Source organism: Crocuta crocuta, unplaced genomic scaffold (genome assembly GCF_008692635.1).
Source record: "Crocuta crocuta isolate KB4526 unplaced genomic scaffold, BGI_CrCroc_1.0 scaffold17, whole genome shotgun sequence".
Classification (NCBI taxonomy): domain Eukaryota; kingdom Metazoa; phylum Chordata; class Mammalia; order Carnivora; family Hyaenidae; genus Crocuta; species Crocuta crocuta.
Window position 1 is genome coordinate 6,921,467 of NW_027532041.1, and position 25,653 is coordinate 6,947,119.

The 25,653-nt window shown below is 36.6% G+C and overlaps 1 protein-coding gene across 2 annotated transcripts in view; it reads left to right on the forward strand.

Annotated features, from left to right (window-relative positions):
- Window positions 1–24,400, forward strand: part of UBE2E3 (ubiquitin conjugating enzyme E2 E3) — an 88,511-nt gene extending 64,111 nt beyond the window's left edge. For both annotated transcript variants that reach the window (XM_077776355.1, XM_077776356.1), the window contains exons 4-6: window positions 18,361–18,493; window positions 21,992–22,139; window positions 23,762–24,400. In XM_077776355.1, coding sequence (XP_077632481.1) covers window positions 18,361–18,493; window positions 21,992–22,139; window positions 23,762–23,859 — 379 coding nt within the window. In that variant the 3' untranslated portion in view covers window positions 23,860–24,400. The remainder of the gene's footprint in view (window positions 1–18,360; window positions 18,494–21,991; window positions 22,140–23,761) is intronic.
- Window positions 24,401–25,653: the final 1,253 nt, after the last annotated feature.

Here is a 25,653-nt window from a genome sequence, read left to right on the forward strand (position 1 = left end):
CCATGATGCCTTTTATAATGTTTGACATTTATTCAGCAAGCATTCATTGAGTGTTATGTGTAAAGCATTATACTAGCTGCTTTGGGACATATAAAAATGCTGTAACATCTAAACTGTTAAGGTTAGAATAAAATGTAATCTCTATTTAGTGTAAGGTGTGATATAAAGGATGAGGATAGGTAATCACTAGAGCTCTTAGGTAGATCGCAGGTTAAAAATACTAGAAAAACTGTTTAATCTGGTGACAGGAAATCACTTCAGCAGCTATTATTCAAAATAATCATAGTTTAAATGCCTTTTAACAAAACACTTGCTGGGATTTTTATAAAACCATTCTCCTTACTGTCACATTGTGAAGTTGTTCAAAAGAGTTGGACTGTGCAGTAAATGAAATACTTTTTACCTTAGGAGAGCGGAAGACTTGAATTTTCATAAGTAGGCTCTTAGTGGTTCCTTCTGATACTTCACATTTCCTTTTCTCTAAAAAAGTATAAGGAAGAGTAATACCTCTAAGATTCAGTGGCATTTCTTGTTTATTTTTTACCCTTTTAAGTAGATTTTGGTCCTCATACAGGGTATCAAATGTGAGACAAAACCTTTACCTCTACTCATAGGAAAATTGAACGGGACATAGAAGCTTAGTAGGAAATATTTTTTATATAAATGATCAGTATAGCTCCATACTACTTGTTAAAAATGGATGCCATTTCTGGGAATGCTGTGAAATAAAAAGATTCTTAATGCTGTAGTGGCTGAAACCTTCCCTCCGAGAGCTGAATGAAAACCAAGCCCTGGACATGAGGCAGTGTGGTCCAGAAGAGCACTGGTGTGCCAGGCGAAGACTTCATCTCTACCCACAGAGTAGAGAGGGTCATATCGACTTTCCTTAGTACTACTGTTGACTTAGTACTGTGTACTGGTGCCTGTCCCTTAGGCAATAGAAAGCAATTGCAAATGACAAAGTATTTATGAAGTCTTCTGCTACATTTGTGACAAGTAATATTAGTAACCAGAAATTAATACTGGATTAATATTAGATACTTAGAAAATTAATACTAGTTTCTGTTAAGTAAACTCCAGGCTCTGTTTATATTTTATCAGTTTTTCACTAATCTCCCTTTTTTTGATTCCAGGGTCCATTCGAGGATACCACATTTGATTTAGTTGACCTGTCTCTTTGGTCTAACACATTAATTTTAAGTGTTAAAGAATATGTGCTGAGGAAACAAATTATGTGCTGAACATCACTCAGTCTTTTCCTGTTAATTCAAGGCTGTTATTTTGAAACATGCTACTATTCTGTGCCTTCAGGGGTTGTTTATATGTTTCTTGTTTTTTCCTTGACCTCAAGTCCCTGTGCACTTCTAGTTGGCCTTCAGTCAGTGCACCCTTACCAAAAAGCCAAATAGCAGTATGTTCTAGATAAGCTCAAAAAGAAGGAGGAGTCCCTCTTAACATTACAAAGGGCCTTCTGTTTATTAGTGAATTCAGATAGAGTATTGAAGGAAGTAGGAATGATGAGGTTAGGGAGAAGAAATGGCTTGAGCAAAGACCTGAGTAATGTTTGCAAGGGTTCTAAAGGACTTCCATGCCCTTCTGATACCGTTAGTTTTATGCCTTCATAGTTGGTGATAAAGTGCCGTTAAAAATTTTTTTTTCTAATTATAGAAGTATAATTATTATACAATATTTGGTAAGACAAAGGCAAAACCATATATAATCAACTATGAGTTTACTGTAGATATAACCACTATTAATGTTTTTATCCATATACATATTTTACACTTTTAAGTTACTATTGGTATAGTTTGGTGACCTTTCTCACCTTAACCATATTTTTCCATGCCACTGAATAACCTTCAACACTTGATTTTTAGTTATCATTGTTCTTTGAAAACCACAAATGATTTAACTTAGTACTTTTTGTTGGACATTGAAGTCATTTTGAGTCTCATTACTGTTATATTTCAGCCTCCTTGTAGAAAAATCTTCATCCACATCTGTGTTTATTCTCTTAGGATAGTTTCTCTCAGAAAGTTGTTCTCCTTCCTCCTCCCACCAGTCGTGGATAAACATGACTGTCCCTCCTGCACTTTTGTCAAGTGCTATAATTTTTGGACTTTAGAAGGGCAGGTTTGTTTCAAAAATTACTTTAACTTCATTGAGTTTCAGGTGACAGTAGGACAGACAAGTACTGTGTTTAATATTTGAGGAAGCAGAGTGATAAATGCAAATCTGCAATGCTACAACTGAAGATTTAGGAACTGTCTATGAAATAGGATATTTCTAAGCAATTAATATATAATGGGTGATAATATCTGTGGCATTACATATAGCAAAAAGTAGGAAGCTAAAGACTGAACTGCATTCAGGGAGAGCCCAGATCATATGGGATGGAAATAGAGAAAAGAATCTATCAAGGTGAGAGAGAATACTGGAGATAACAGAGTATGGATTACATTAGTAACAAGTTCTATGTCAGGCCTATCCTAAGGAGTATTTGGTTTTAGCTTACTGTGTAGCGACTGCTTTTGTAATATCAAATTTCTGACCCCATCTTAGTATTCCACTATTATACCAATAAAACTGTTCTGTGTCACATGGATTAATGTATTCTTCTTTTTTTTTTTTCATTTATTTTTTGAGAGAGAAGCAGAGAGAGGGAGACACAGAATCTGAAGCAGGCTCCAGGCTTGAACTGTCAGCACAGAGCCTAATGTAGGGCTTGAACCCACGAACCATGAGATCATGACCTAAGCCGAAGTCCAACACTTAACCGACTGAGCCACCCAGACTGTATTCCTTTTTTTTTTTTTTTAATTTTTATTTCTAAGAGAGAGAGAGAGACCGCGTGAGCAGGGGAGGGTCAGAGAGAGAGGGAGACACAGACTCTGAAATAGGCTCCAGGCTCTGAGCTGGCTGTCAGCACAGAGCCCGACGTGGGGCTCGAACCCACGAACCGCGAGATCATGACCGAAGCGAAAGTCAGATGCTTAACCGACTAAGCCACCCAGGCGCCCCGATTACTGTATTCTTGATCTTCTTAGTGAATATTTGCTTTTGTAGATGATAAGGTATTACTAAATCCTTGAATGGCAGTTACAGGTCTCAAATTGTTCAGTTCTGTTAAAAGTATTTTACAGCACAACGATCCTGTAGTAACTAGTGATGTTATTGGTGAATGTTCTAGATTTAATAATTATATATTACGTACAATTAATAATATATTTTCCTATTATGTAGACTTTTCTAAATGTTGAATATAATGTGAGAGAATTTAATAAATGTTTTCAAGTAGGATTTTGAAATAAGAGTTTACCTGTTTCTGATAGCTCTACTTCATGTTTATGCTTTTAAGTCTGCTGCTTTATAAGCAGAAAGGGAGGGAAATGGCAAGAAAGCACAGAGCAGAAAGAGCAAGGATCTTAAACTGTCAATAACAACCTTTTACTTTTTAATGGCAGATATACATTAGGCAAAGTTACTTGTGCATTATATGAGTAAGAATATTTTAAAAACCTTCCCTTATTTGACCAGTGCTTGGAAAAAAGTTGTCGTATTCTGCTGGTTACCGTTGCAGCTTTTTAAGGTGTGGTGATCAGGGAAGTTGTGCAGGGGGGTGCCATGCTCCTGGCTGAACCCACCAGAGTAGCATCACCGTAGTAATCACTATAATCCAAATATTGTATTGAGTTTGGCAAAATTATTAAAGTCTCTTACATCTGTCTGCTCAGTAGGCGTAACAGTTACAGAGCCCAGGATACTTCTTTCATATCTGAGAATTGGAATATGTTCTTATGTTTCCATTCTTTCATTTCCCATTCTTCCTGCATATCAAATCTTTTCCCCCCAGTTGTTTTGAATCTCAGTTGCACATCATATCACCCCATCAGTTTTTAAACCTCTTTAACAGCTGTGTTGATTAAATCAGAATCTCCTAGGTAGAGCCTAGGAATCAGTAATTTTCAAAGCTCTGTGGTTCATGATTTTAAATGTGGTAATGCCATTGGTGAACTTACTAGTTCTTAAGGAGGTTGCTTATTAAAATCACCTGGAAGATTTCTCCACCCTATTCCTTACCTTTCTTTCCCCTTATTACTTGAGTGAACCAGTGTTAATTGATGGGAGTGTAGTCCATGCTTTAGATATGTTAGGACAAAAAAACAAAGGATCAGTATGTTAAGTAATGTCTTCTTGTACTCTTTTTGGTAGATAATTCTGCTTACATAGGTGACTTTGCATTTATCTAGTGTTATTTCATAACCATATCCAATGATAATTGGATGTTGTTTGTTCACTATCTGTGCATTCTTTATGAGGCAGATGTCATATCTGTTCTGTTCATCACTCTTATTTTTAGTTCCTGTCTGTGCCCAACACATAATAGGTACTCCGTAAATGTTACAAGAATGAATCCTTAACACTGAGTTTTGGGAATGCCTCACTGTTTTATATCTATGTGCACTACCTATATTATTAAGCTTTGTAAGTACATTATCCACTAAGGAAAAAGATCTTCTGTAAAGCTGAATATAAGAAGGAAAATAAGAATTACTGAATTTTGAACGTCTTTTTCAGGTTAGGGATTCTGTGTGGGCAGCTCACAATAGAACATTTCTTCGTAGAAGTATGTATTTACATACCTGCCCCTTATATCAAGTGTCAAAGCTAAAACATTTAGAAAAACTAGTGAACGGGTACTTTTATTAGAGTTGCGTTTAGTTTAAACTTCACAATAAACTAGACTAGAGCTTGGCACATTTATTAAGTTGTTAGTTGTATTTTACCCAGTCATAGTTTGTCTTAAAGTGTAAGGTGGAAAATAAAAATGAGATGATCCAATGAATTGTTACTGATTTGTGATACTAATTTACAGTATATTGGCAAATGGCTCAAGTTTTGGATGAGCCCTTAATTTTACAATGTACAGAGGAAAAAAGTACTTGAGAAAGTGTAAGTAATTCTAGCTAAGATATCTAAACGCTCTTATTAAATCTACATTATTTCAGAGGTGCCTTGGGTGGCTCAGTCAGTTAAGTGTCCACCTTCAGCCCAGGTCATGATTTTGCAGTTTGTGGGTTTGAGTCCTGTGTCAGGCTCTGTGCTGACAGCTCACAGTCTGGAGCCTGTTTCAAGTTCTGTGTCTCTCACTCTCTCTGACCCTCCCCCACTCACACTTGTGTGTTTCTCTCTCTCTCAAAAATCAATAAGCATCAAAAAAAATTTTTTTTAAATAAATATATCTACATTATTTCAGAATTAGGGTATCTCTGGCACCACAATTTTCTAGTTTTAGGTTTGAGGATAACAAAACCTATCGTATAAATTCACTCTACATATTTAAAATCCTTTATGTTCATTGATATAAAACTCACTGGGATTTTCCCCCTTATTTCTTTAAATTAAAGAAAGCGTTTTTGAACAAGTAAGTAATTAAGCATAGAAAAAGAATATACTGTGAAAAGTGGGTTCCTTTTTATTCCACAGCATCAGATCCTTCTTAGAGGAAACCACTATTAGCATTTTCTTGTGTAGCTTTCTAGAAGGAGTCTGTTCTTACTGCTAGCGTATGCATGTAGATAGCTTTTGCGGTTTATAATAGAAGCATTAATATACACATGCTACTCTGTACCTTCCTTTTCTTTTTTTTAATTTAACCTATATCTTGGAGATCTTTCTAGATTACTTCTTTATTTTCCTCACTGTGAGTTGATATGATCCCTGTATCCTTACCAGATGAAGTCTTCCTTAGATTCTGACATCCTTTTTCAAACCCAATTTGTTCTTACATCTCTTCAGGTAATTAATCTCTCCTCTGCTTCACTTTCATTTACCTTCTCCTTCTCTTATATACTTCTTACGGGTGTGCCTTTTGTGACACATAATCTCATCTCACGTGTCCCTTATCTCAGTTTGGTCCACCCTGCCTGCAAGACCTGAATTCCCACCTAAGTACCTAGGTTTCACAAATGTGTATGTACTGCCCAGGCCTCAGCTCTGAGTTGTAGATACATATCTCCTTGAGAGATCTATTTCTTGTGTATCTCTAAAGCATCTTAATCCCAATAGGACCAAAATGAGCTCCTTTTTCAGGGTCCCTATCTTGGTAAATGGTATCTGTATCCATCTCATTGTACACTCCAAAAAACTATGAGCTATTCTTGATACCCCTTCTCCTGTTCCATATTGCAAAAACATAACTTTGGTTGATTTTTAACTTTGAAATCCCTCTCAAATCTGTCCTTTTCTGTTTTTCTCAAGTACTGCTTTAGTCCAGCCTACCATCTTCACCTGGATTACCACAGTAATCCGTCCACAGCCCCTCTGGTCCTCTTCCACACCACTCTCCACACAGCAATCTGAGGAGGTTTTCCAAAATGTGAATATTAGTATGACCCCCTCCCATGCTTAAAATGCTTATTGACTTTCTCTTGCTTTTAGTATAAAACCAAATATCTTTCATATTGCCGGACAAGGTCCTGCATAGACATTTGTTACTATTTCCCTCTTTAGTTCATTTTTTGTTGTACTCTCCCCTGTTGACTTTGTTTCTAACTACCTTGGCCTCATTTTTAGTGCATGATACTGTACCTTGGTCCTTACTGCCTCAGGGCATTTACATTTGCTATTCAGTCTTCCCCAGTTCTTCCCTTTTAAAGCTTCTAGTTAACTCCCTTTAGGTGTTTCAAATATTATTTCAAGCTTTGTTCTCTTTGTGACACTTCCCTGATCTTCCTAACTAGGTCACATTCCCCTGGCACTGAGCAAGGTATAACTCTCCTTTGTACCAAATTTTCTCTTTTGCTTGTGTGTGTGTGTGTGTGTGTGTGTGTGTGTGTGTGTGTGTGTGTTTTTTTAAAATATCTTTATCCCCAGCTAGGTGGTAATCTCCCTGAAGGCAGTGTCCAGTATGTCTTTAGTTTCCCGTGTAGGTGCTCAGCACAAAATAGCAAACACTTACTAAATTTTCAGTGAATGAATGAATTTCTTTCTATTTTCTCCATTGAATTTTTTGAGGAAAGTATGCAAAGTACTGTAATTTGCATATTATAAAAGCTCAGAGAATTTTTCAGATTCAGAGTGAATTCATATGCTCAAGAAGGCACAGTAGGAGTTAACAAGCAATAAATACCATCATTTTTCACCAGTCTTCACAGGTCTTATATTTACTGGAAAGAGGTCTGTCTGGGGGCACCTGGGTGTCTCAAGTCGGTTAAGCGACCGACTTAGGCTCAGGTCATGATCTCATGGTTCGTGGGTTCGAGCCCCAGGTTGAGCCCTGTGCTGACAGCTAGCTCAGAGCCTGGAGCCTTTTTCAGATTCTGTATCCCCCTCTCTCTCTCTGACCCTCCCCTGCTCTTGCTTTCGCTTGCTCTCTCTCAGAAATAAATAAAACATTAAAAAAAAGAAAGAAAGGTCATTCTGAGGGAGGTGATAGGGAGATAATTATGAACTGCTAACAGATAGCTAGACCTATCTTTTTAGTTAGTAGAATTATTTCCTTGTAGTGTTTCCTAAACTACTCCCCTCTCTCGTTGTCTTTTGTCTCTCCCGAATAAGTTGTGAACTTCTAATTACGTTCAACCTAGAGAAATAGGATTATTTCCAGAGCACTCAGGAAAGCACCTGTTGACTTAAAACAAATTGTGGTTAAGCTTACATTTGTTCTCTAGATAGATTCTCTGTGTCTGCCTTCTTAGGAACCAGGAGACTTTAGGGGGAAGCTGCTTAACTGCCATGAGCTTTGGTTTTCTCATCTCTGAAGCTGGGATAGTTACTGTGTCTATCTCATAGTATTACCGTGAGGATTAAATGAGATATATAGCATTTAACATAGTGACTCCTGGCAACATACAAATGCCCCATCTTTGCTGTCTGTTGTTGTTGCTGCTGGTATTACAGTTAGCACACATTTTCCCAGTGCAAAGGTTGCTTAGGTTTCCAGTCTAGTTCACACATGTCCATTTAGTATTTGAGGTTACTTAATGTAATTAAATTGCTTCTTCATGCCAGAGATACTCCAAAGCTCCGACAACCACTGATAATCTTGTTAAAGCAAACTCCTCATTGATAAATTAAGATTACCTTTGCTCCCCTTCTTGCAGCTGAAAGATAGTAGAAGACCTGGGAGGGGGAAAAAAAGGATGATGAGTGTTGGAATTAACAGTTTGTAGTGGAGGATAGGTATTCTTGATGCCTTCAAAAGTTATGGGGGAAGTGGTTTAAATTGTCTTTTGTGAGCCAGCATTGAAACCACCGTTTATATTACTGTGTTCAAGTTCCTAAGTACCTGACTTTAACACAAATTTTTGGAAAGCATCCCTTTGTAGGTTGGAAACTTTTTAATAAGCCAACACTTAAGTACTACTTATTGCATTAATATAGAAATATCTATTCATCTAAACTTTATTTGTATTTTTTAAAATTTAAAAAAATTTTTTTAATGTTTTATTTATTTCTGAGAGCGAGAGGGAGAGCAAGCCAGCGAGCAGGAGCAGGGGAGGGTCAGAGAGAGAGGGAGACACAGAATCTGAAACAGACTCCAGGCTCTGAGCTAGCTGTCAGCACAGAGCTCAACCTGGGGCTCGAACCCACAAACCATGAGATCATGACCTGAGCCGAAGTCAGATACTCAACCGAGCCACCCAGGAACCCCTGTATTTTTACATTAAAAAACTTTATTTTTAGGGGTACCTAGGTGGCTCAGTCAGTTAAGCATCTGACTTTTTTTCTTCAAAGTTTACTTAATTTAGAGAGAGAGAGCAAGCAAGCATGGGGGAAGGTCAGAGAGAAAGACAGAGACGGACAGAAAGAGAGAGAATCCCAGGCAGGCTCAGTACTGTCAGCACAGAGCCTGGTGTGGGGCTCAAACCCACGAACTGTGAGATCATGACCTGAGCCGAAGTCGGATACTCAACCAACTGAGCCACCCAGGCACCCCTGTATTTTTTAAATTAATAAACTTTATTTTTAGGGGTACCTAGGTGGCTCAGTCAGTTAAGCATCTGACTTTTTTTTTCTTCAAAGTTTACTTAATTTAGAGAGAGAGAGCAAGCAAGCATGGGGAAAGTTCAGAGAGAAAGACAGAGACGGACAGAAAGAGAGAAAATCCCAGGCAGGCTCAGTACTGTCAGCACAGAGCCTGGTGTGGGGCTCAAACTCACAAACCACAAGATCGTGACCTGACCTGAATTGGGACAGGTAGCCAACTGGGCCACCCAGGCCTCCCAAACATCCAGTTCCTGATTTCAGCTTAAGTCATGATCTTGCAGTTATGAGATGGCACCCAGCATCGGTCTTTGTGTTGACAATGCAGAGCCTGCTTAGGATTCTCTCTTTCCCTCTCTCTCTGCCCCACCCTTGCTCTCTCTCTTAAAATCAATAAATAAACATTTAAAAAATAAACTATATTTTTACTAGCAGTTTTAGTTTCATAGCAGAATTGAGCAGAAAGTACAGAGTTCCCATATACCTACTGTCCCCACATGCACAGCCTCCCCACTACCATAGTGACACGTTATAGTTGATGAACCTATATTTGATGCATCATTAATCACTCAAAGTTCATAGTTTATGTTAGGTCTCATTCTTGGTGTTCTTTGTTGTATGGGTTTTGACAAATGTGTAATGACATGTATCATCATTGTAGTATCATACAGAATATATATCCTATAGTTATTGTCCTAATGATCTTCTCTACTCTGTTTATTCATCTTTCCCTCCCCACTAAGCCCTAGCTACTACTGATCTTTTAACTATGTTTATAGTTTTGCCTTCTCCAGAGTGTCGTATAGTTGTAGTCATACATACAATATGTCCTTTTGACATTGGCTTTTTCCACTTAGTAAAATGCATTTAAGTTTTCCTCATGACTTTCCATGGCTTGATAGTTCATTTCTTTTGAGCGTTGAATGATGCTCCATCATCCGGATGAACGACAATTTATCCATTCACCTTGTTGGGTCATTATGAATAAATCTATTGTAAACATCTGTGTGCAGGTTTTTGAGTGGACCTAAGTTTTCAATTCATTAGACACCAAGGAACACAATTGCTGGATTATATGGTAAGAATTTGTTTAGTTTTTCAGTAACTAACAAACAGTCTGCCACAGTTGCTGTACCATTTTCCATTTCTCCCATCAGTGAATGAGAGTTTCTGTTGTTCTACATCCTTGCCAGAATCTGTTGTTGTCAGTGTTTTAGATTTGGGCCATTCTAGTACAGAGTTACCTCATTTTTGGTTTAATTTGTAGTTCTCTAATGACATGTCTCTAACACCATACATTAGGGGGCTTTTTTTTTTTTTAAGTTTATTTATTTATTTTGAAAGAGAGAGGGAGAGAGAATCCCAGGCAGACTCCATACTTAGTGCAGAGCCCAACATGGGGCTCCATGTCACCGACTGTAAAATCATGACCTGAGCTGAAATCAGGAGTCAGATGTCAAACTGACTGAGCCACCCGGGCACTCCTAGACTGGGTGGCTTATAAGCAACAGAAGTTTAGTTCTTATGGTTCAGGAGGCTGGGAAGTCCTAAGATTTGGCATCCGGTGAGTACCTGCCCCCACGTGCATAGATAGCTGTTTTCTTGCTTTGTCCTTCCATAGCAGAAGGGACGGGGGGGTGGGGGGGGGGTCTGTTTTTGTTTTTCTATGAGGGCACTAATTTCATTTAAGAAGGGCACATGCGCATTACCTAATAACTTCTCGATAGCCTCCCTCCTGATTGATACCAACACTGAAAGTTAAACAGATTCAGCATGAATTTTGAGGGTACACAAACATTCAGTCCATAACAACATATGATATTGAACATCTTTTCATAAATTTATTTGCCTTCTGTATATCTTCCTTGGTGAAGGGTCTGTAAAGGTCTTTTGCCCATTTTTTAAATTGTGTTATTTTTTTATTGTTGTGTTTTAAGAGTTCTTTGTATATCTTGGACAACAGTCTTTAATCAGGTGTCTTTAGCATATATTTTTTCCCCCAGATGTGGCCTCTCTTTTTATTCTCTTGACATTGTCCTTTGCAGTGCAGAAGGTTTTAATTTTAATGAGGTCCAGCTTTTAGTTATTTCTTTCATGGATTGTGCCTTTGCTGTTGTCTCTAAAAAGTTATTGCTATACCTAAAGTCACCTTTTTTCCTGTGTTATTTTTAGGAGTTTTATAGTTTTGCATTTTATTGTAGTTCTGTGATCCATTTTGAGTTAATGTTTGTGAAGGATATAAGGTCTGTGTTTAAATTTTATTTTTTTACTTCTGGATGTCCAGTTGTTCTAGCACCATTTTTTGAGGAGGCTGCCTTTATCTTTGTTCCATTCGCTTTTCTATGCTCTTTTGTCAGAGGTCACTTGACTCTATTTATGTGGGTCTATTTCTGGGCTCTCTTTTCTCTTCCATTGATCTGTTTCTCTGTTCTTTTGTCAATACCATCCTGACTTGATTACTGTTGCTTTTGTACTAAGTCTTGAAGTTGGGTAGTGTCTGACTTGTTCTCTTTCAGGATTGTGTGAGCTATTCTTTTGCCTCTGCATATATAAACTTTATAAATCAGCTTGTTGATATCCACAAAACAACTTGATGTTATTTTGATTAGGATTGTATTGACTGAATAGATCAAGTTGGGAAGAAATAGCCTGTTGACACTTGAGTCTTCTTATGCATGAACATAGAGTACCTGTCCCTGTGTTTAATTCTTTTTGGTTTCATTTATATTTTTAGTAGATTTTGTATTACTGCCTACTACTTTAAAATTCAATGAGGGTGGATAAGTCCTATTGAAGTAATGCCATTATAGCATCTTTAATTCAAGGTGGTTCATTATGTAACCCATGCTTCAGTAGAAACTTTATGTAGTAAGATATTTTTTTTCATTTTAATTGCATCCTACACACATAGGAATGCTCATTTTAACATTTTAATAATTTCAAATGGAACATTCACCATTACACCACAGTTTTCATAGTTATGTCAAGTTTTGACTTAAGTCATTGTTATGTCCTTTTCTCTTTGAATTTAGTTCAGCTTATTTTAAGATAGAACTTTTTGCCATTGGGGTAGAAAGCATATGGAATTTTAGTATAAATCTTGGCATTTAGTTTGGTAGGGATTAAAACGTGTGTGTGAAAGCTTTGTGTTAAAAAATGGATATTTGTAAAATGAGTCTCTTATTAAATTGAGCATTTGAAACCTTGTGTTGGGAATTATTCCAGTGCTAGAAAAGGACAGTGTTAATGACCCTTGCAGTCACAGTAATTGTTGAATTAATATCCAAGCAATGAGAAGATGGATTTTGCTGATATATCCTTCCTCATGCTACTAATGTTTAAAATTATATCACTTGTTAACAGTGAGATCAGCTAGTAACAAAAATTTTAGGCTAAGTTTGTCACCCTATCTAAACTTTCTCCATGTTTTTTACTTCTGTTGTTTTGTGTAGAACATATATTACCTTGTGGGAAACATGGTATTTAAAAGGAGGAATGAATGTCTGTAGGGAAAAAAACAATAGAGTAAAGGTACTTCTCGGGGCGCCTGGGTGGCTTAGTCGGTTAAGCGTCCGACTTTCGCTTAGGTCATGATCTCGCGGTTTGTGGGTTCGAGCCCCGCGTCGGGCTCTGTGCTGACTGCAGCTCAGAGCCTGGAGCCTGTTTCAGTCTGTGACTCCCTCTCTCTCTGACCCTCCCCTGCTCACGCTGTCTCTCTCTCTCTCTCCTAGAAATAAATTAAAAAAAAAAAAATTAAAAAAAAAAAAAAGGTACTTCTCATTTTCTTAAGAGCATTTAAACAAAAAAATGAGCCCTCATGGAACTTAACAATCTTTTCTGTTGTTGTTTTTTGGTATTCGTGCATAGTGAGGTGTCAGTGAACAGTTTTGTCTCTGTTTTCTCATAATTTGACTCAGAACTGGAATAAATTTTACTTTGTTTTATCAGTGAAGTAAATAAGTAAATGAATGCTTCTTTATGGAGGTAAGGTAAGAAAACATTCCCTTTCCCTTCGTTCCCCTCCTTTCTTTCCCCCTGTTGTTAAACTTTCTCTGTGTGATCTCCCTTTCTTACCTTGGGCAGATCCCATAGCTCTTCAGTCACTTTGAGTTACTAAAATACTTCTAATTTTTAGGCCATAAAAGCACCACCCACTGTAAGTTAAACAGCCCAGTCCTGATCTTATAACCTTGTGGAGCTTATATTTTAATGAGAGAGACAGACAATAAGTAAGATATATAAGTAAACTATATATTAGAGAGTGATAAATTATATGGAGAAGAAAATAGAAAGGAATGTATAAAATATGTGGAGATGAAGTATCACATTTTTAGAGAGTGGCCAGGAAAGGCCTCACTGAGAAGGTGACTTTGCAATCAAGACCTGCAGGGGCACCTGAGTGGCTCAGTTGGTTAAGCGTCCGACTTCGGCTCAGGTCATGATCTGACGGTTTGTGGGTTGGAGCCCCACATTGGGCTCTGTGCTGACTGCCAGCTCAGAGCCTGGAGCCTGTTTCAGATTCTGTATCTCCTCCTCTCTCTGACCCTCCCCTGCTCACGCTCGCTCGCTCTCTCTCTCGTTCTCTCAGAAATAAATAAAACATTTAAAAAAAAAAAAAAAAAAAGACCTGCAGAAAGTGATGAATCCTAAAACCATGTTGCCATCTTGAAGAACATTCCAGGCAGAAATACATCTATGCAGAGCCTGAGGTGGAACTGTATGTTGTGTGTTGGAGAAACAGGTTGTTACAGCCAGTTGAACAGGGAAGAGAGGAACAGATAAGAAGGATGATGGTGATAATGGGGGCAGCAAATTATACAGTGCCTTTTAGGTCAGAAGGCTTTGATCTTCACATAAAACAGGAGGGTAAGCCTTTGGAACTTTTTGACCAGAGTTAGAAGATCTGACTTACTTTCTATTGCTTTGCTGGCTTGTCATTTGCAAATAGAGCACCATGGTGGGAGTAGGGCCAAAGGTGGACGAAGAGACACTATTGTAACTAACCAGGAGGGGATTCTGGTGTTTTGAATCAGGGTCAGGATGGTAAGGGGTTGTGATAAGTAGTACAATTTTGGGTTTGTTTTGAAGATAAAATCAATAGAATTTACTGATGTACTGGATACGGGGTAAAGTGTTATTAAAGATGAGGTCTGTGCTTTCACCATAAGGAACTAGAAAAGTGGAGTTGGCATTAACTGAAATAGGATTGTAGGAGGCATTGGAATATGAGGAACTCATTTTGGGACATGTTACATAAATATGAGGCAGTTTTCAAAATTACTAGATTTCCAAATATTGGATTTTAAAATAAAGACTGTTAGTAAGCATTTCAATGTATAACTCTGGAATTCAGGATAAAACTCTAGGCTGGAGATACAGATTTGGAAATTAAGAGCCTACTGGTGCTGTTGGAAGCCACAAAAATTGTATGAGATCAGCAAAAGAGTGGATGTTAGTAGAAAAGAGGTCCAAAAACTGAGTTCTGAGGGACTGGCTATGTTTATAGATTAGGGAGATAAAGAACAGCATTAGTAGGTGAGAAGAAAGGACCAGGAGAGTTAGGAGGAAAACCAGTAAGTATGTTATTTTAGTAACAAAACAGAAGTTTATGTCAAGGAGAAAGAAGTGATCGACTGTGTCAATATGTTGCTGGGCCAGTCAAATAAGATGAGGATTGAGAAATGAGCATTAGGTCTGGTAATGAGGTCACTGGTGACCTTTGATAAGTGCTGTTTCAGTGTAGTGATAAGGAGTAAAAAGCCTGTTCAGAGATCATTGAGATGGGAGCTGGAAGGGGTAGAGTAATAGAGGTTTATTTTTTAATAAAGATTGGGGGAATGGTATCTTGATATTCTTGTGAACATGATTCACCAGAGAGGGAAACAACAAGTGATCTAGAATGGCATATGGGACTGCTGGAGTGTTTCCCTTGTGCAAAACAGAATGTGAACTAATGAAAAGGTATGAGTAGCACCTGTCTTGAGATTGTCAGCATTTATCACTAATTTTCAACTCAACTGTGAAGCCTGAGTGGCAGGTCTGATGCCAGCCTGTAAGAAATGTTTTGGATGAATTTTGGTGGAGTCAGTTCTTGCTTCCAGTACCTCACTCCCCCATTCCCAACCAAGAATGTCTGGATTTGCAGGTGGCACCTTCTAAGAAGGGTAAGGATCTCCTTATTCCAAACAAGGCAGACAACACTAGGGCTGAATTTTAGCCCTAACTCACCTTAGGCTCAGTGTTCTTGGAGCAGTAAAGGAATCATACTACTATAAGCTTTGGCCTTGCTCAGTCTTCTCTAAGACAACAAAGGAATCGTCATTTAATATTCTGCTGTAATAAACACATCCTTTGCCCTGGGACAAAACAGTGTAAGTGAGAAGAAAGCAGCAAACTTAAGAACCAATACAAGTTTGGTGTAGGAATCCCAGCTCTACTGCCAGCTGGCAGAGGGGATTTAAGATGTACCATTTACTTTTCTGTGCCTTGGTCTTTTCAAGTGTAAAGAGATGGGTTTGGCTTCATCCAGATTCTTTTCATTCTGAAATCCTGTGATTCATTAAGATGTCTAGTAACCCCAACCTAACTTCTTTTTATTCTCTGAAACATAGTACTGCTATGAACTAAGAAATATTATTGAGGAAGTTTGTGTTTGGGTGGTAATGTTTGGATTTTTTGTGGGGTTTTGTTTTTTGTTTTTTGTTTTTTTTTTTGGATAACAGCTCCCTTTGGGTTCTTAAACAAATAGACATTAGCATAATTTGGAGATTAAATTAGATGTAGCAGTACTGAAATTATAACAGGAAATATAGCACACTATTGAAGACAATGCAGACTAGTTCACAGATTTTGTCCAGGTTCTGTCTGAGTCATTTTGTGGCTTTGGGACATATGGAAAGTTATTTAACTCTCTGAACCTTTGTTCCTCATCTAAAAATAGTAATGTACTAATAGTACCTACTTTGTAAGGAGAATGAAATGAGTTATCCTATGATGCTTTGAACAATGCCTGGCTTGCAATAAAGGATAGAGGAAACCTTAACTAATGTTAATAATAATATTATTACTACTACTCCTACTATTACTATTATTATTCTTAACATTACAAGTGTGTGACATGTGTAGTATAGAATCATTTTAGTAAAGCAGTTCTACCATAAAAGTCTCTGACACTATAATTTAATTTTATGATGATTACTTTAAGTCACCAAGGGAAAAATTAACTTAGAAAAGGAAATGCTGTTGAATCAGGTTAAACCCTTTTTTGTTTGTTTACAAAATTAGTGCTCAATTTTATGTTTTTAGTTACAATGAAAATTCACTTAGGGAATATACTTGATTCTCAAATGATGACAGAACAGTGAGCCATTATTGTAATTAGTTTCAGTTGCTGTAACTGAAACGTGTAAAACAGTATTTACATTAAAAAATACTTTTCCCTAAATAGGCCAAAGTAATAAGATTTTATTGTTCATGGACCTGCCTTAAAGATAGGTTTTTAAAACATGCTGCAAATACTTTGATTATACCATCAAGTTTTCTACATCCTTTCTGTACAAACTGTGTTTTAGAGCACACGTTTGATTTCATAGCATCACCTATCTGATGTTTATAGTTCAGTTTGTTTTACAGGATTAATAATACACAGCTGTTATTTTGACTATACCTACCTGAAAGTCTGTCCTATTATAATTAATACAGTAGGTTTTGATTATCAAATTGTTTGATTTCTCACTGCTGGTTTACCCTTATTTTCAATCAGACATGCAGATCATTTGTAAACTAATGGTCACTTTAAAAGAAGAAATGGATTATATGTCCAGGTAACTTATGAAAGTCTAGGGAAAAATAAAACTCTATAAGGTAAATTTGAAGAGAATTTAGAATATTGGCTATGCCTTATCAGCAAATAATTGTGAGTTTAAATTTTATTTGAATTATCTTTCTTGTTTGTATTTTATAAATGGTGTTGTTGAACACAGTGCAGTGTGCCTGGGAATTAGTAGGACCCAGCATTCAGGCTTGGCTTTCTCACATTCCCTAAATATGGGACTAAAAGGAACCAGGGCTCCTTAAGGAAATGACTGATTGCAAGCCTGATCCTGGAACATCTTGTTATGCCAGAAAGTAAGGCAGTATTTATAAAAATACAGCAACCTATCACAAGAATAGAGGGGCCATTTTGAAGGGGCTCCCACTGGCCAAATTTGGGATAATTTGAGCATCAAAACAATTAAAGGCAGTGATGAATTGTATAAATTATTAAGGGGGAAAAAAAGAATCTGTGGGACCATATGAATAGGACACACATTCATACAAACCGGAGAAGAGAGGGATCGAGGGCCAGCTGGTAAATGGAAAGGAAATGCTGAAGTTGGAAAATGGTAAAGTTTAGTTCAGCCAAGAATGACAAATGGATGTTAAATCTAGGGGAGAAATTTTGTTGAAGAGCAAAGGTTGCTTATTAGTTGTAGTAAAAAGATAGTGAGTAAGCAGTAGGAAAATCACATAGCACTTGATCCAGATGATGAAAGTTAACATCACCATTTAGGGACAGGTGAGTGAATATTTGGTACTCTGAGAACACATCACTTCTGCACTGTTGTGGCCAGGAATCCACTGTCTGCATCTAATCATGAAATATCAGAGAACTCCAAGAAGATGAGCATTCTATTAAAAGAAGGAGATGATGGGAAAGGAGGATGACTGTATTCTTCAAATGTTATAAAAGTCAAGGCTGAAACATTCCATATTAAAGAAAACTAAAGACACAAGCCATAGATGATCCCGAGTAGATTCTGTATCTGGACGAGAATTAATTTTTTTAAAAGGGATTATTATTGGGTCAGTTGACAACATTATTTTCCAGATAATAGGTTCAAGTGTTTTTTAATATTTTATTTACTGAAATGTGGTTGTACTCTGATTATATTGGAGGTTAATTTAGGAAATGTGAAAACTTAAGTATTTATGGGGAAAGGGCCAGATGTATTCAGCTTACTCTCAAATGACTCAGAAAAAAAGTTCTGGGTGTCAGTGTGTGTGTGCACATGCGTACATAGAGAGAGACAGACAGCGTGCGTGGGAGGGAGAGAAGATCGAAAAGCTAATGGGTCAAAATGCTAACAGGGAGTTCTGGGTGAAGTAATACAGGTGTGTTCTTTGTTTTTCAGTTTTTCTGGAAATAGGAGATATTTGCAAATATGTTTATACATATATGTATACACACGTTTGGAATTTATTTCTTTTGTATTTTATATTTGTCTCTTATTGCTCTAGATTGCTAATTTCCCTTTAATACTTAATTGGTTTAAGATGTTAACATTTATTGCTTGTAGATATACACATTGATTTTTAATTTCTTTTAAATAGTGCTGGGCCTAAAGGAGATAACATTTATGAATGGAGATCGACTATACTTGGTCCACCAGGTTCTGTATATGAAGGTGGTGTGTTTTTTCTGGATATCACTTTTTCATCTGATTATCCATTTAAGCCACCAAAGGTAAGAACCTACAAGTCCATTCTTTAATATTTATCCTTCTCTAAAATTCTAGAGGTTAAATATGTACTGATGTAATCATTTTCATTTCATTGCTTTTCATGAATTGTTATGGAAACTCTTATAGCCAAGGATTTTAAAACTGAAAAATTGCTTCCTGCCTTGTACAGATAACTTAATAGTCAGCAGAAAGAGGGTTTATTAATTGTAAATAAAAATACGCCACCTTTGCACACCAATTAGGAGATAAATTTTAGATTTATGTTATAAGGGAAAATACCCTATGAAGCTTCCTTGAGATACCTTTCGGGATAAAAAGTAAACCTATTTGCAGAAATAAGAATTAAGTAACTTGAATTTTGTCCTCATTACCATCTCTTCCCAGCAAAACTAGAAAACCACAGCAAAGAAGAAGGAAACTACTACTATTTAAAAAGCTTACTTTGGGGCACCTGGGTGGCTCAGTTGGTTGAGGGTCTGACTTCAGCTCAGGTCATGATCTTGCTGCCTGTGAGTTCGAGCCCCATGTCGGGCTTTGTGCTGACAGCTCAGAGCCTGGGGCCTGCTTCTGATTCGGTGTCTCCCTCTGTCTCTGCGCTTCCCCCACTCACGCTCTTTCTTGGTCTGTCTCTCTCTGTTTCTCAAAAATGAATAAACATTTGAAAAATGTAAAAATTTAAAAAATAATAAAAAGCTTACCTTGTGCCCTCTGTAGATACGATGTAGTTAGTAATGGGAATAAGGGTGGGCTGGGTGTCTTAAGCCTTAGTTGTCTCTCAGTATGAATTAGATGGATAACAGAGGGGTTGTGTCTTGTAATGATTGGCACTTATTTTTCAAGTCTTAAATATAACAATTACCTGAATAGTTACCTCTTCTTATTATAAAATGGTCAAGCCAACAGGTAAAAACTGCCAATATTAAGCCTGAACATGATTGTGGTCTAGTTACAGAGACTTCTGACATGTCAGGGAAAAGTATATTGTTATCAGGCCTTTAAATATGATGGAATGTTTTTCTTTTCAACATAGTTCCTCATGATCCTTATGATCCTTACACTACTTAAAATATATGTAGCAATTTAATGCCTGTGCTCACATGTATACTTGGGTGAGGGTGGGGAGGGGGAGAGAGAAAATAAAAATCAAGGACTTTTTTTTTTTAAACCCAGGATTATTTCTCCATTATCTAGTAAGGTAACAACAGTTCTACCTAGTGATATCTACCTCACAGTAGAGACACCCAGGTTTCCTATCATCTAGAGGTATTTGCTGTGTACTAGGGTTACCAGTGTTTTGAATACTATACTATCTCATCTGAACTTAAGTTCTTTAAATGATTGACTTATTTAATTCTCCCAACGATGTAGAGTATGTCTTGCTAGATTAAATAAAGGAACAAAGCCCTCATGTTAATAATACTACAAATTGCATTCACAATGATACATGTTAAATGCCAGTATATCATTAACTCCTCAATTTGCATTCAATGGTTAAGTTTTCTGTATTACAGAAAACAAAACCTTAGCAAAATAGCTCAGGGCTGTACTTATAAATAGTGATACTTATTTCTACATGCCTCATTTTTCTTGAAATTAGTATTTAGATGTAGCAAAATTAGCAGAAAAGTTTGCAAGATTTATTTTCTACAAAATTATATTTGCATATGAAATAAAAGACTTCTGTTTTTCTTAACATCTTTTACTGTAAAATAGATATTGACTAAGATAGGTATACAGAGTTATAGTTTGAAACCTATCAGTTGTTTTGGTTAGTATAGTGGTTATGTTTTATTTTAGCATGTTACTTTTTTTTTTTTTTGGCTGAAGTCTCAGTATTTTAATTTTCTAACCTTCCGCGTTGATTCATTTTTCTTGTCTGAGATATATTACACAGTATTTATTATTAAGCATTATTCAGATCTGTAGTTGGACAAGTGAAAAAGAAGTAATGCTTCTGCTCTTATCTTGGTGTTAGGTACAATTATTTTTATACAGTTCTGCTTATTTTTGAAGTTCGGATAAAGTATTGAACTTTGTGCAGAATAGTACAAATTTAATTATCTTCTGTTCACTGGTTATTAATAGCTGAAAGGATTCAAAGTATTTATTGCATCGTGTTTGTAAACTACACACATCTATTGAGTAGTCAGCTGTCAATGATCTAAACATACTATTCCCATTTTCTAGAACACAGTTGTCTGATAGAAATACAATGCAAGCCACATGTATAGTTCTAAATATTCTACAAGCTACATTAAAAAAGATAGAGGGGTGTCTGAGTTGCTCACTTGGTTGAGCATCTGGCTCAAGTCATGGCCCCAGGGTCCTAGGATCAGCCCCCGCTGAGCCATGCTCATTGTGGAGCCTGCTTAAGATATTCTCTCCCTCCCTCTGCTCCTGTCCCCTGCTCATATTCACTCTAAAATTAAAAAAAAAAAAAAAGTGAAATTAATTTTAATAACATTTAACCTAGTATACCGAAGATACTGTCATTTGAACATGAAATCAATGTAAGTATTATTAATGCGATGTATGACTAATATGTGTACTATATTAGACAAGTTCTAGAGGTACAGCCTCTTCCTTCTTCTCCCTTGCTAGATTACTGTTGTCTTTCTTGTTTTTAATTATGCACCGTTATCAGAAATGCACTCGAGGGCTTTTAATATTTTCTTTCTAGATTCCATGTGGGAGATCATAGTACACTGCTAGTTCTAAGACGTCAGGAACTTTCTTTTTTTTCTGCAACTCCAAATTAAGAATTACCCACCCAGTAATGTTTGTGATTGTTTTGAAACTTGCCAGTATTTATTCCCTTTTTTTCATATATAGAAACATGAAAAAAGATATGTTCGTTTCCTTTATTCAGTACCTTAAGTACCTTGCTTGTTTCATTTTATTCTCTTAGTCTAATAAGATAGTGAACCAGTTGTAGAAATGAAAGGCTGGAAAATAGATTGGTGTTCATCAACCTTTCTTTAAATCTTTGTCCATTATTTTCTGATACATGACAGGACATTAGCAGAGTTGATACTGATCTTTCCTACTAAGAAACTAGCATAATGTTTGTTTTATGGCAAAAAAAAAAAAAAAGAATTCTTCACCAGTTCTAACCCTTGGCAGTAAAACACTTCTCACTTGCCATGTTTAAACAGAGGGCTGTATCTGCATGTGTGTGCACATATGTGTATATGGTATATATATGGTCATAGGTACCTAGAATTATTGTATCATTTAGAGAAAACCAAGCGAATCAGCAACTCACTTTGGTGTGAAATCAGCATAGTTCCTGCTCTGGTGGGTGAAAGAAATGTCTGTCAACTGAATTGAATAAATAAAAACCACTTATTTTTGATATTACTTCCACCCAGTGTTTAATTAGCTCTTCAGTCAAATTATTTTCTACTTATTATCCGTGTTACCCTTCACTTTTGTTGGTGAGAGTTTCAGTTGGTAATAAAGCATTCATTTTCTTTGTTTTTTAATGGAACTGCCCTTAGGTTACTTTCCGCACGAGAATCTATCACTGCAACATCAACAGTCAGGGAGTCATCTGTCTGGACATCCTTAAAGACAACTGGAGTCCTGCTTTGACTATTTCAAAGGTTTTGCTGTCGATTTGTTCTCTTCTGACAGATTGCAATCCTGGTAAGCAAATCTTTATTAACACATACAATGAGGCTGCAAAAACCAGTGTGTTTTCTTGGTTACCTTAACTGTGGATTTGAGAAAGTAAATGCTACTGGTGGAAAGATCAACATAAAGCATTTTGCAAGAAAATGACCAATGTCATTTCAGTTAGAATAGACCAGAGCTTCACATTAACTTTCTTATTTAAAGCTACCACCGAGTAATGAAAAGCTTCTTGTTCTCCCTTCCTTCTTGGGATACCATTGGTTGTTTTAAGTGTAGTAATAGTGGATATTAAAGTGATAGCTGGTGAGAGAGTTGGACTAGGGTTACGATTCTAGAAATTCAAAGTCATTAATATATAATTCATAACATTTTTAAGAAGTGCATAATTGCCACACATTAATATGTGTATTTGACTCGAAAAAGTGACGTTTAAGCCTGGGATCTTGCATATGTTATCTGTCTTACTAAGTGGTCATTTTTAAAGAAGTAGAATGATTCTTTCTAAATATTGGACTAATCACCAAAGGCTCTTAACTATTATCTTAAGCCCAACAGTTATACTATATGCTAAAAGTAGAAAAACAGGATTAAAAAGAGTGAGGCTGCTCTAACTGAGCTGATAGAGAAAGCTCGCTAATATATAAAGTGGAAGAGCAGGCATCGAAAAAAAGTACGCACGCATACCTGTCCTATTGTAAATGCTTGTCCATGTGCATACTGTCCCTGGGTAGAGATGCTGTCAGATGATGACATAGTTTGCTAGGTAGAGAGGCTTCTGAGTAATTGGGAATCAGGAGGGAAGATGGCTCTTCTTTTCACTGGCTTTCTTTTGGTGCACTTCAAGTATGATGCTGTGTGTACATATTTACCTTTTTGAAATACAAATTCACAGTAGGAGTTTACAGCTGAGATTCAGTTTTTAGTTTAGAATTCTGTTTAAAACAAAACGACAAGTTTTCAAATGGAGATAAAGATAAGGATTTGAATCCTGTTATTGCAGAATGAAGGAAACACTTCATTCTGAGTAGCACTGTGTTGTAAGATTTGAGTTTTTATTTAAAAATTGCATTTAAAATTTTTTTAACGTTTATTTTTTGAGAGAGAGTGAGCGAGTGGGATAGGGGCAGAGAGAAAGGGAGACACAGAATCTGAAGCAGCCTCCAGGCTCTGTCAGCACAGAGCCTGACGTAGGGCCTGAACTCATGAACCGAGAGATCATGACCTAAGCTAGTCAGATGCTTAACTGACTGAGCCACCCAGGCATCCCTAAAAATGCATCACTAAAAGTTTATATTTTTAAATATTGATAAGAAGGTAGAAACATAGTCACCTAGCATTACTGAATAAAATGCCAAGAGTGAAAAAATAGTTTTTGTATTTTATTAAAGGCATACATTTAAAAAACAACAACAAGTGTATTAACTCAACATGCATCTTTTAGTTAAAAGGGCATTTTTAATTTGAATATTAAAATATACAGATGATTATGTTAGTATTTTAAGTTTGAAAATTTAGCCATTATATATCTATCAAGGTTCTGCCTTAGAAATTAGTGTTTCGATTTAATTGACTCTTGAAACTGTAACTTCAAGACACCATATATTATTTTTTTAATGTTCTTTCTACTTTTTCAGCGGATCCTCTGGTTGGAAGCATAGCCACTCAGTATTTGACCAACAGAGCAGAACATGACAGGATAGCCAGACAGTGGACCAAGAGATACGCCACATAATTCACATAATTTGTGTGCAGTGTGAAGGGGCAGAGGGCCTCTTCTCACTGTGCTGCAGATCTTTATAGCCTTTACAATACGGACTTCTGTGTATATGTTATACTGATTCTACTCTCTGCTTTTATCCTTTGGAGACTGGGAGACTCCCCAAAAAGGTAAATGCTATCAAGAGTAGAACTTTGTAGCTGTAGATTAGTTATGTTTAAAACGCCTACTTGCAAGTCTTGCTTCTTTGGGATATCAAAATGTATTTTGTGATGTACTAAGGATACTGGTCCTGAAGTCTACCAAATATTATAGTGCATTTTAGCCTAATTCATTATCTGTATGAAGTTATAAAAGTAGCCGTAGATGACTAGGAATTATGTCATTTGTATTAAACCCAGATCTATTTCTGAGTATGTGGTTCATGCTGTTGTGAAAAATGTTTTACCTTTTACCTTTGTCAGTTTGTAATGAGAGGATTTCCTTTTACCCTTTGTAGCTCAGAGAGCACCTGATGTATCATCTCAAACACAATAAACATGCTCCTGAAGGCATAGTTTCCTGTCGTAATATTTTAAGTCAATCTTGTTAGAAGGTGTGTCTGAGATGATTGTTGACGAGATAAAAATGCGGATATGAAGACTGACTACTAAGGACCAGTACAAATAAATGAATTGTTAAGTTGAAAACATTTGAAATCTTGTTAAATGTGTAGAGTTTTTTTTTTCCCTTGAAGTACTGATGAGAAAATATAATGAACTTAAATATGCAAAACTGAGTTTTAAACCATTGATTTCAAAACACATAAAGCTCTACTTTGATAAGACGGTATTTGAGCAAAAGATAATATAAAATCGCGCCTCACTCAGGAATCTGGTATTATCTTGTAGAACATTTTGTTTCCAAATTGGTGATTGCCATCTACCATTGGACAATATTGTCAAATAACTTTAATCTGATAGTGCTTCTGTGTCATTGGTGTATTTTTCACTTCTAGTCCTGTCTAGCATTTTCATGGTGTATGGTGTGCATTACCATTCTTTTTGTGGCACTTAGCCAGCAGATAGAGCTAGAGGCAGAGTTGAACACAGAAACTGTTTCAACAGTGTCTGCCGGGAAGGTGGAATAGAACTCTGGATTAGTGTGCAGAGGCGGCATTAGTTCTTAATTGGAAAAAATAAACATATTTTAAGGATTTTGCAGATAATACAAGTTTCTTCTTTTTCATTACAGTTTACGAACTATTAGATTTCTTACAGGAGTTAGTTTCTTTGCAATATTCAGGTTTGGCAAATAGTATAAATGCGCTTTTTTTAAATTACTATAGTAATTATTGAGGTAATATTCTGGTCAGGTAGCCAAGAGAATGGAATATGGAGCAAATGTCTTCTCCAGTTCTAAATATGGAGCCTCTTAGAGCACCACTTTAAAATTTATGGAGTGGACTTACTAGCATAAAAATACATTGCTTCAGGATAGTAAAGTAAAACATTTATAGTTGCAAAGACCCTCACTAAGAATACTCAATACTTGAGTATTGGTCAACAGAAGTCTTAAATCAGGGTAAAATCAAAGCTACATTTATATGCCTATTTTTTACTTCTTACCCACTTCCCCTAGTCTCTCCACATACAAAGGAACACTAAGCAAATAGGTAGAAGAATTCAGGCTTGGATCTCTGAAAACCTCTTATCCTTGACTACTTTAGGTGGTAAAAATCTGTAATGGAGTTCAAGTCAGTGTGATGAGAGCAGGGACCTTTTATGTAAGCGTAAGGATTTCTGTGTAGGTGAGCTGCAGTTGCGCGCC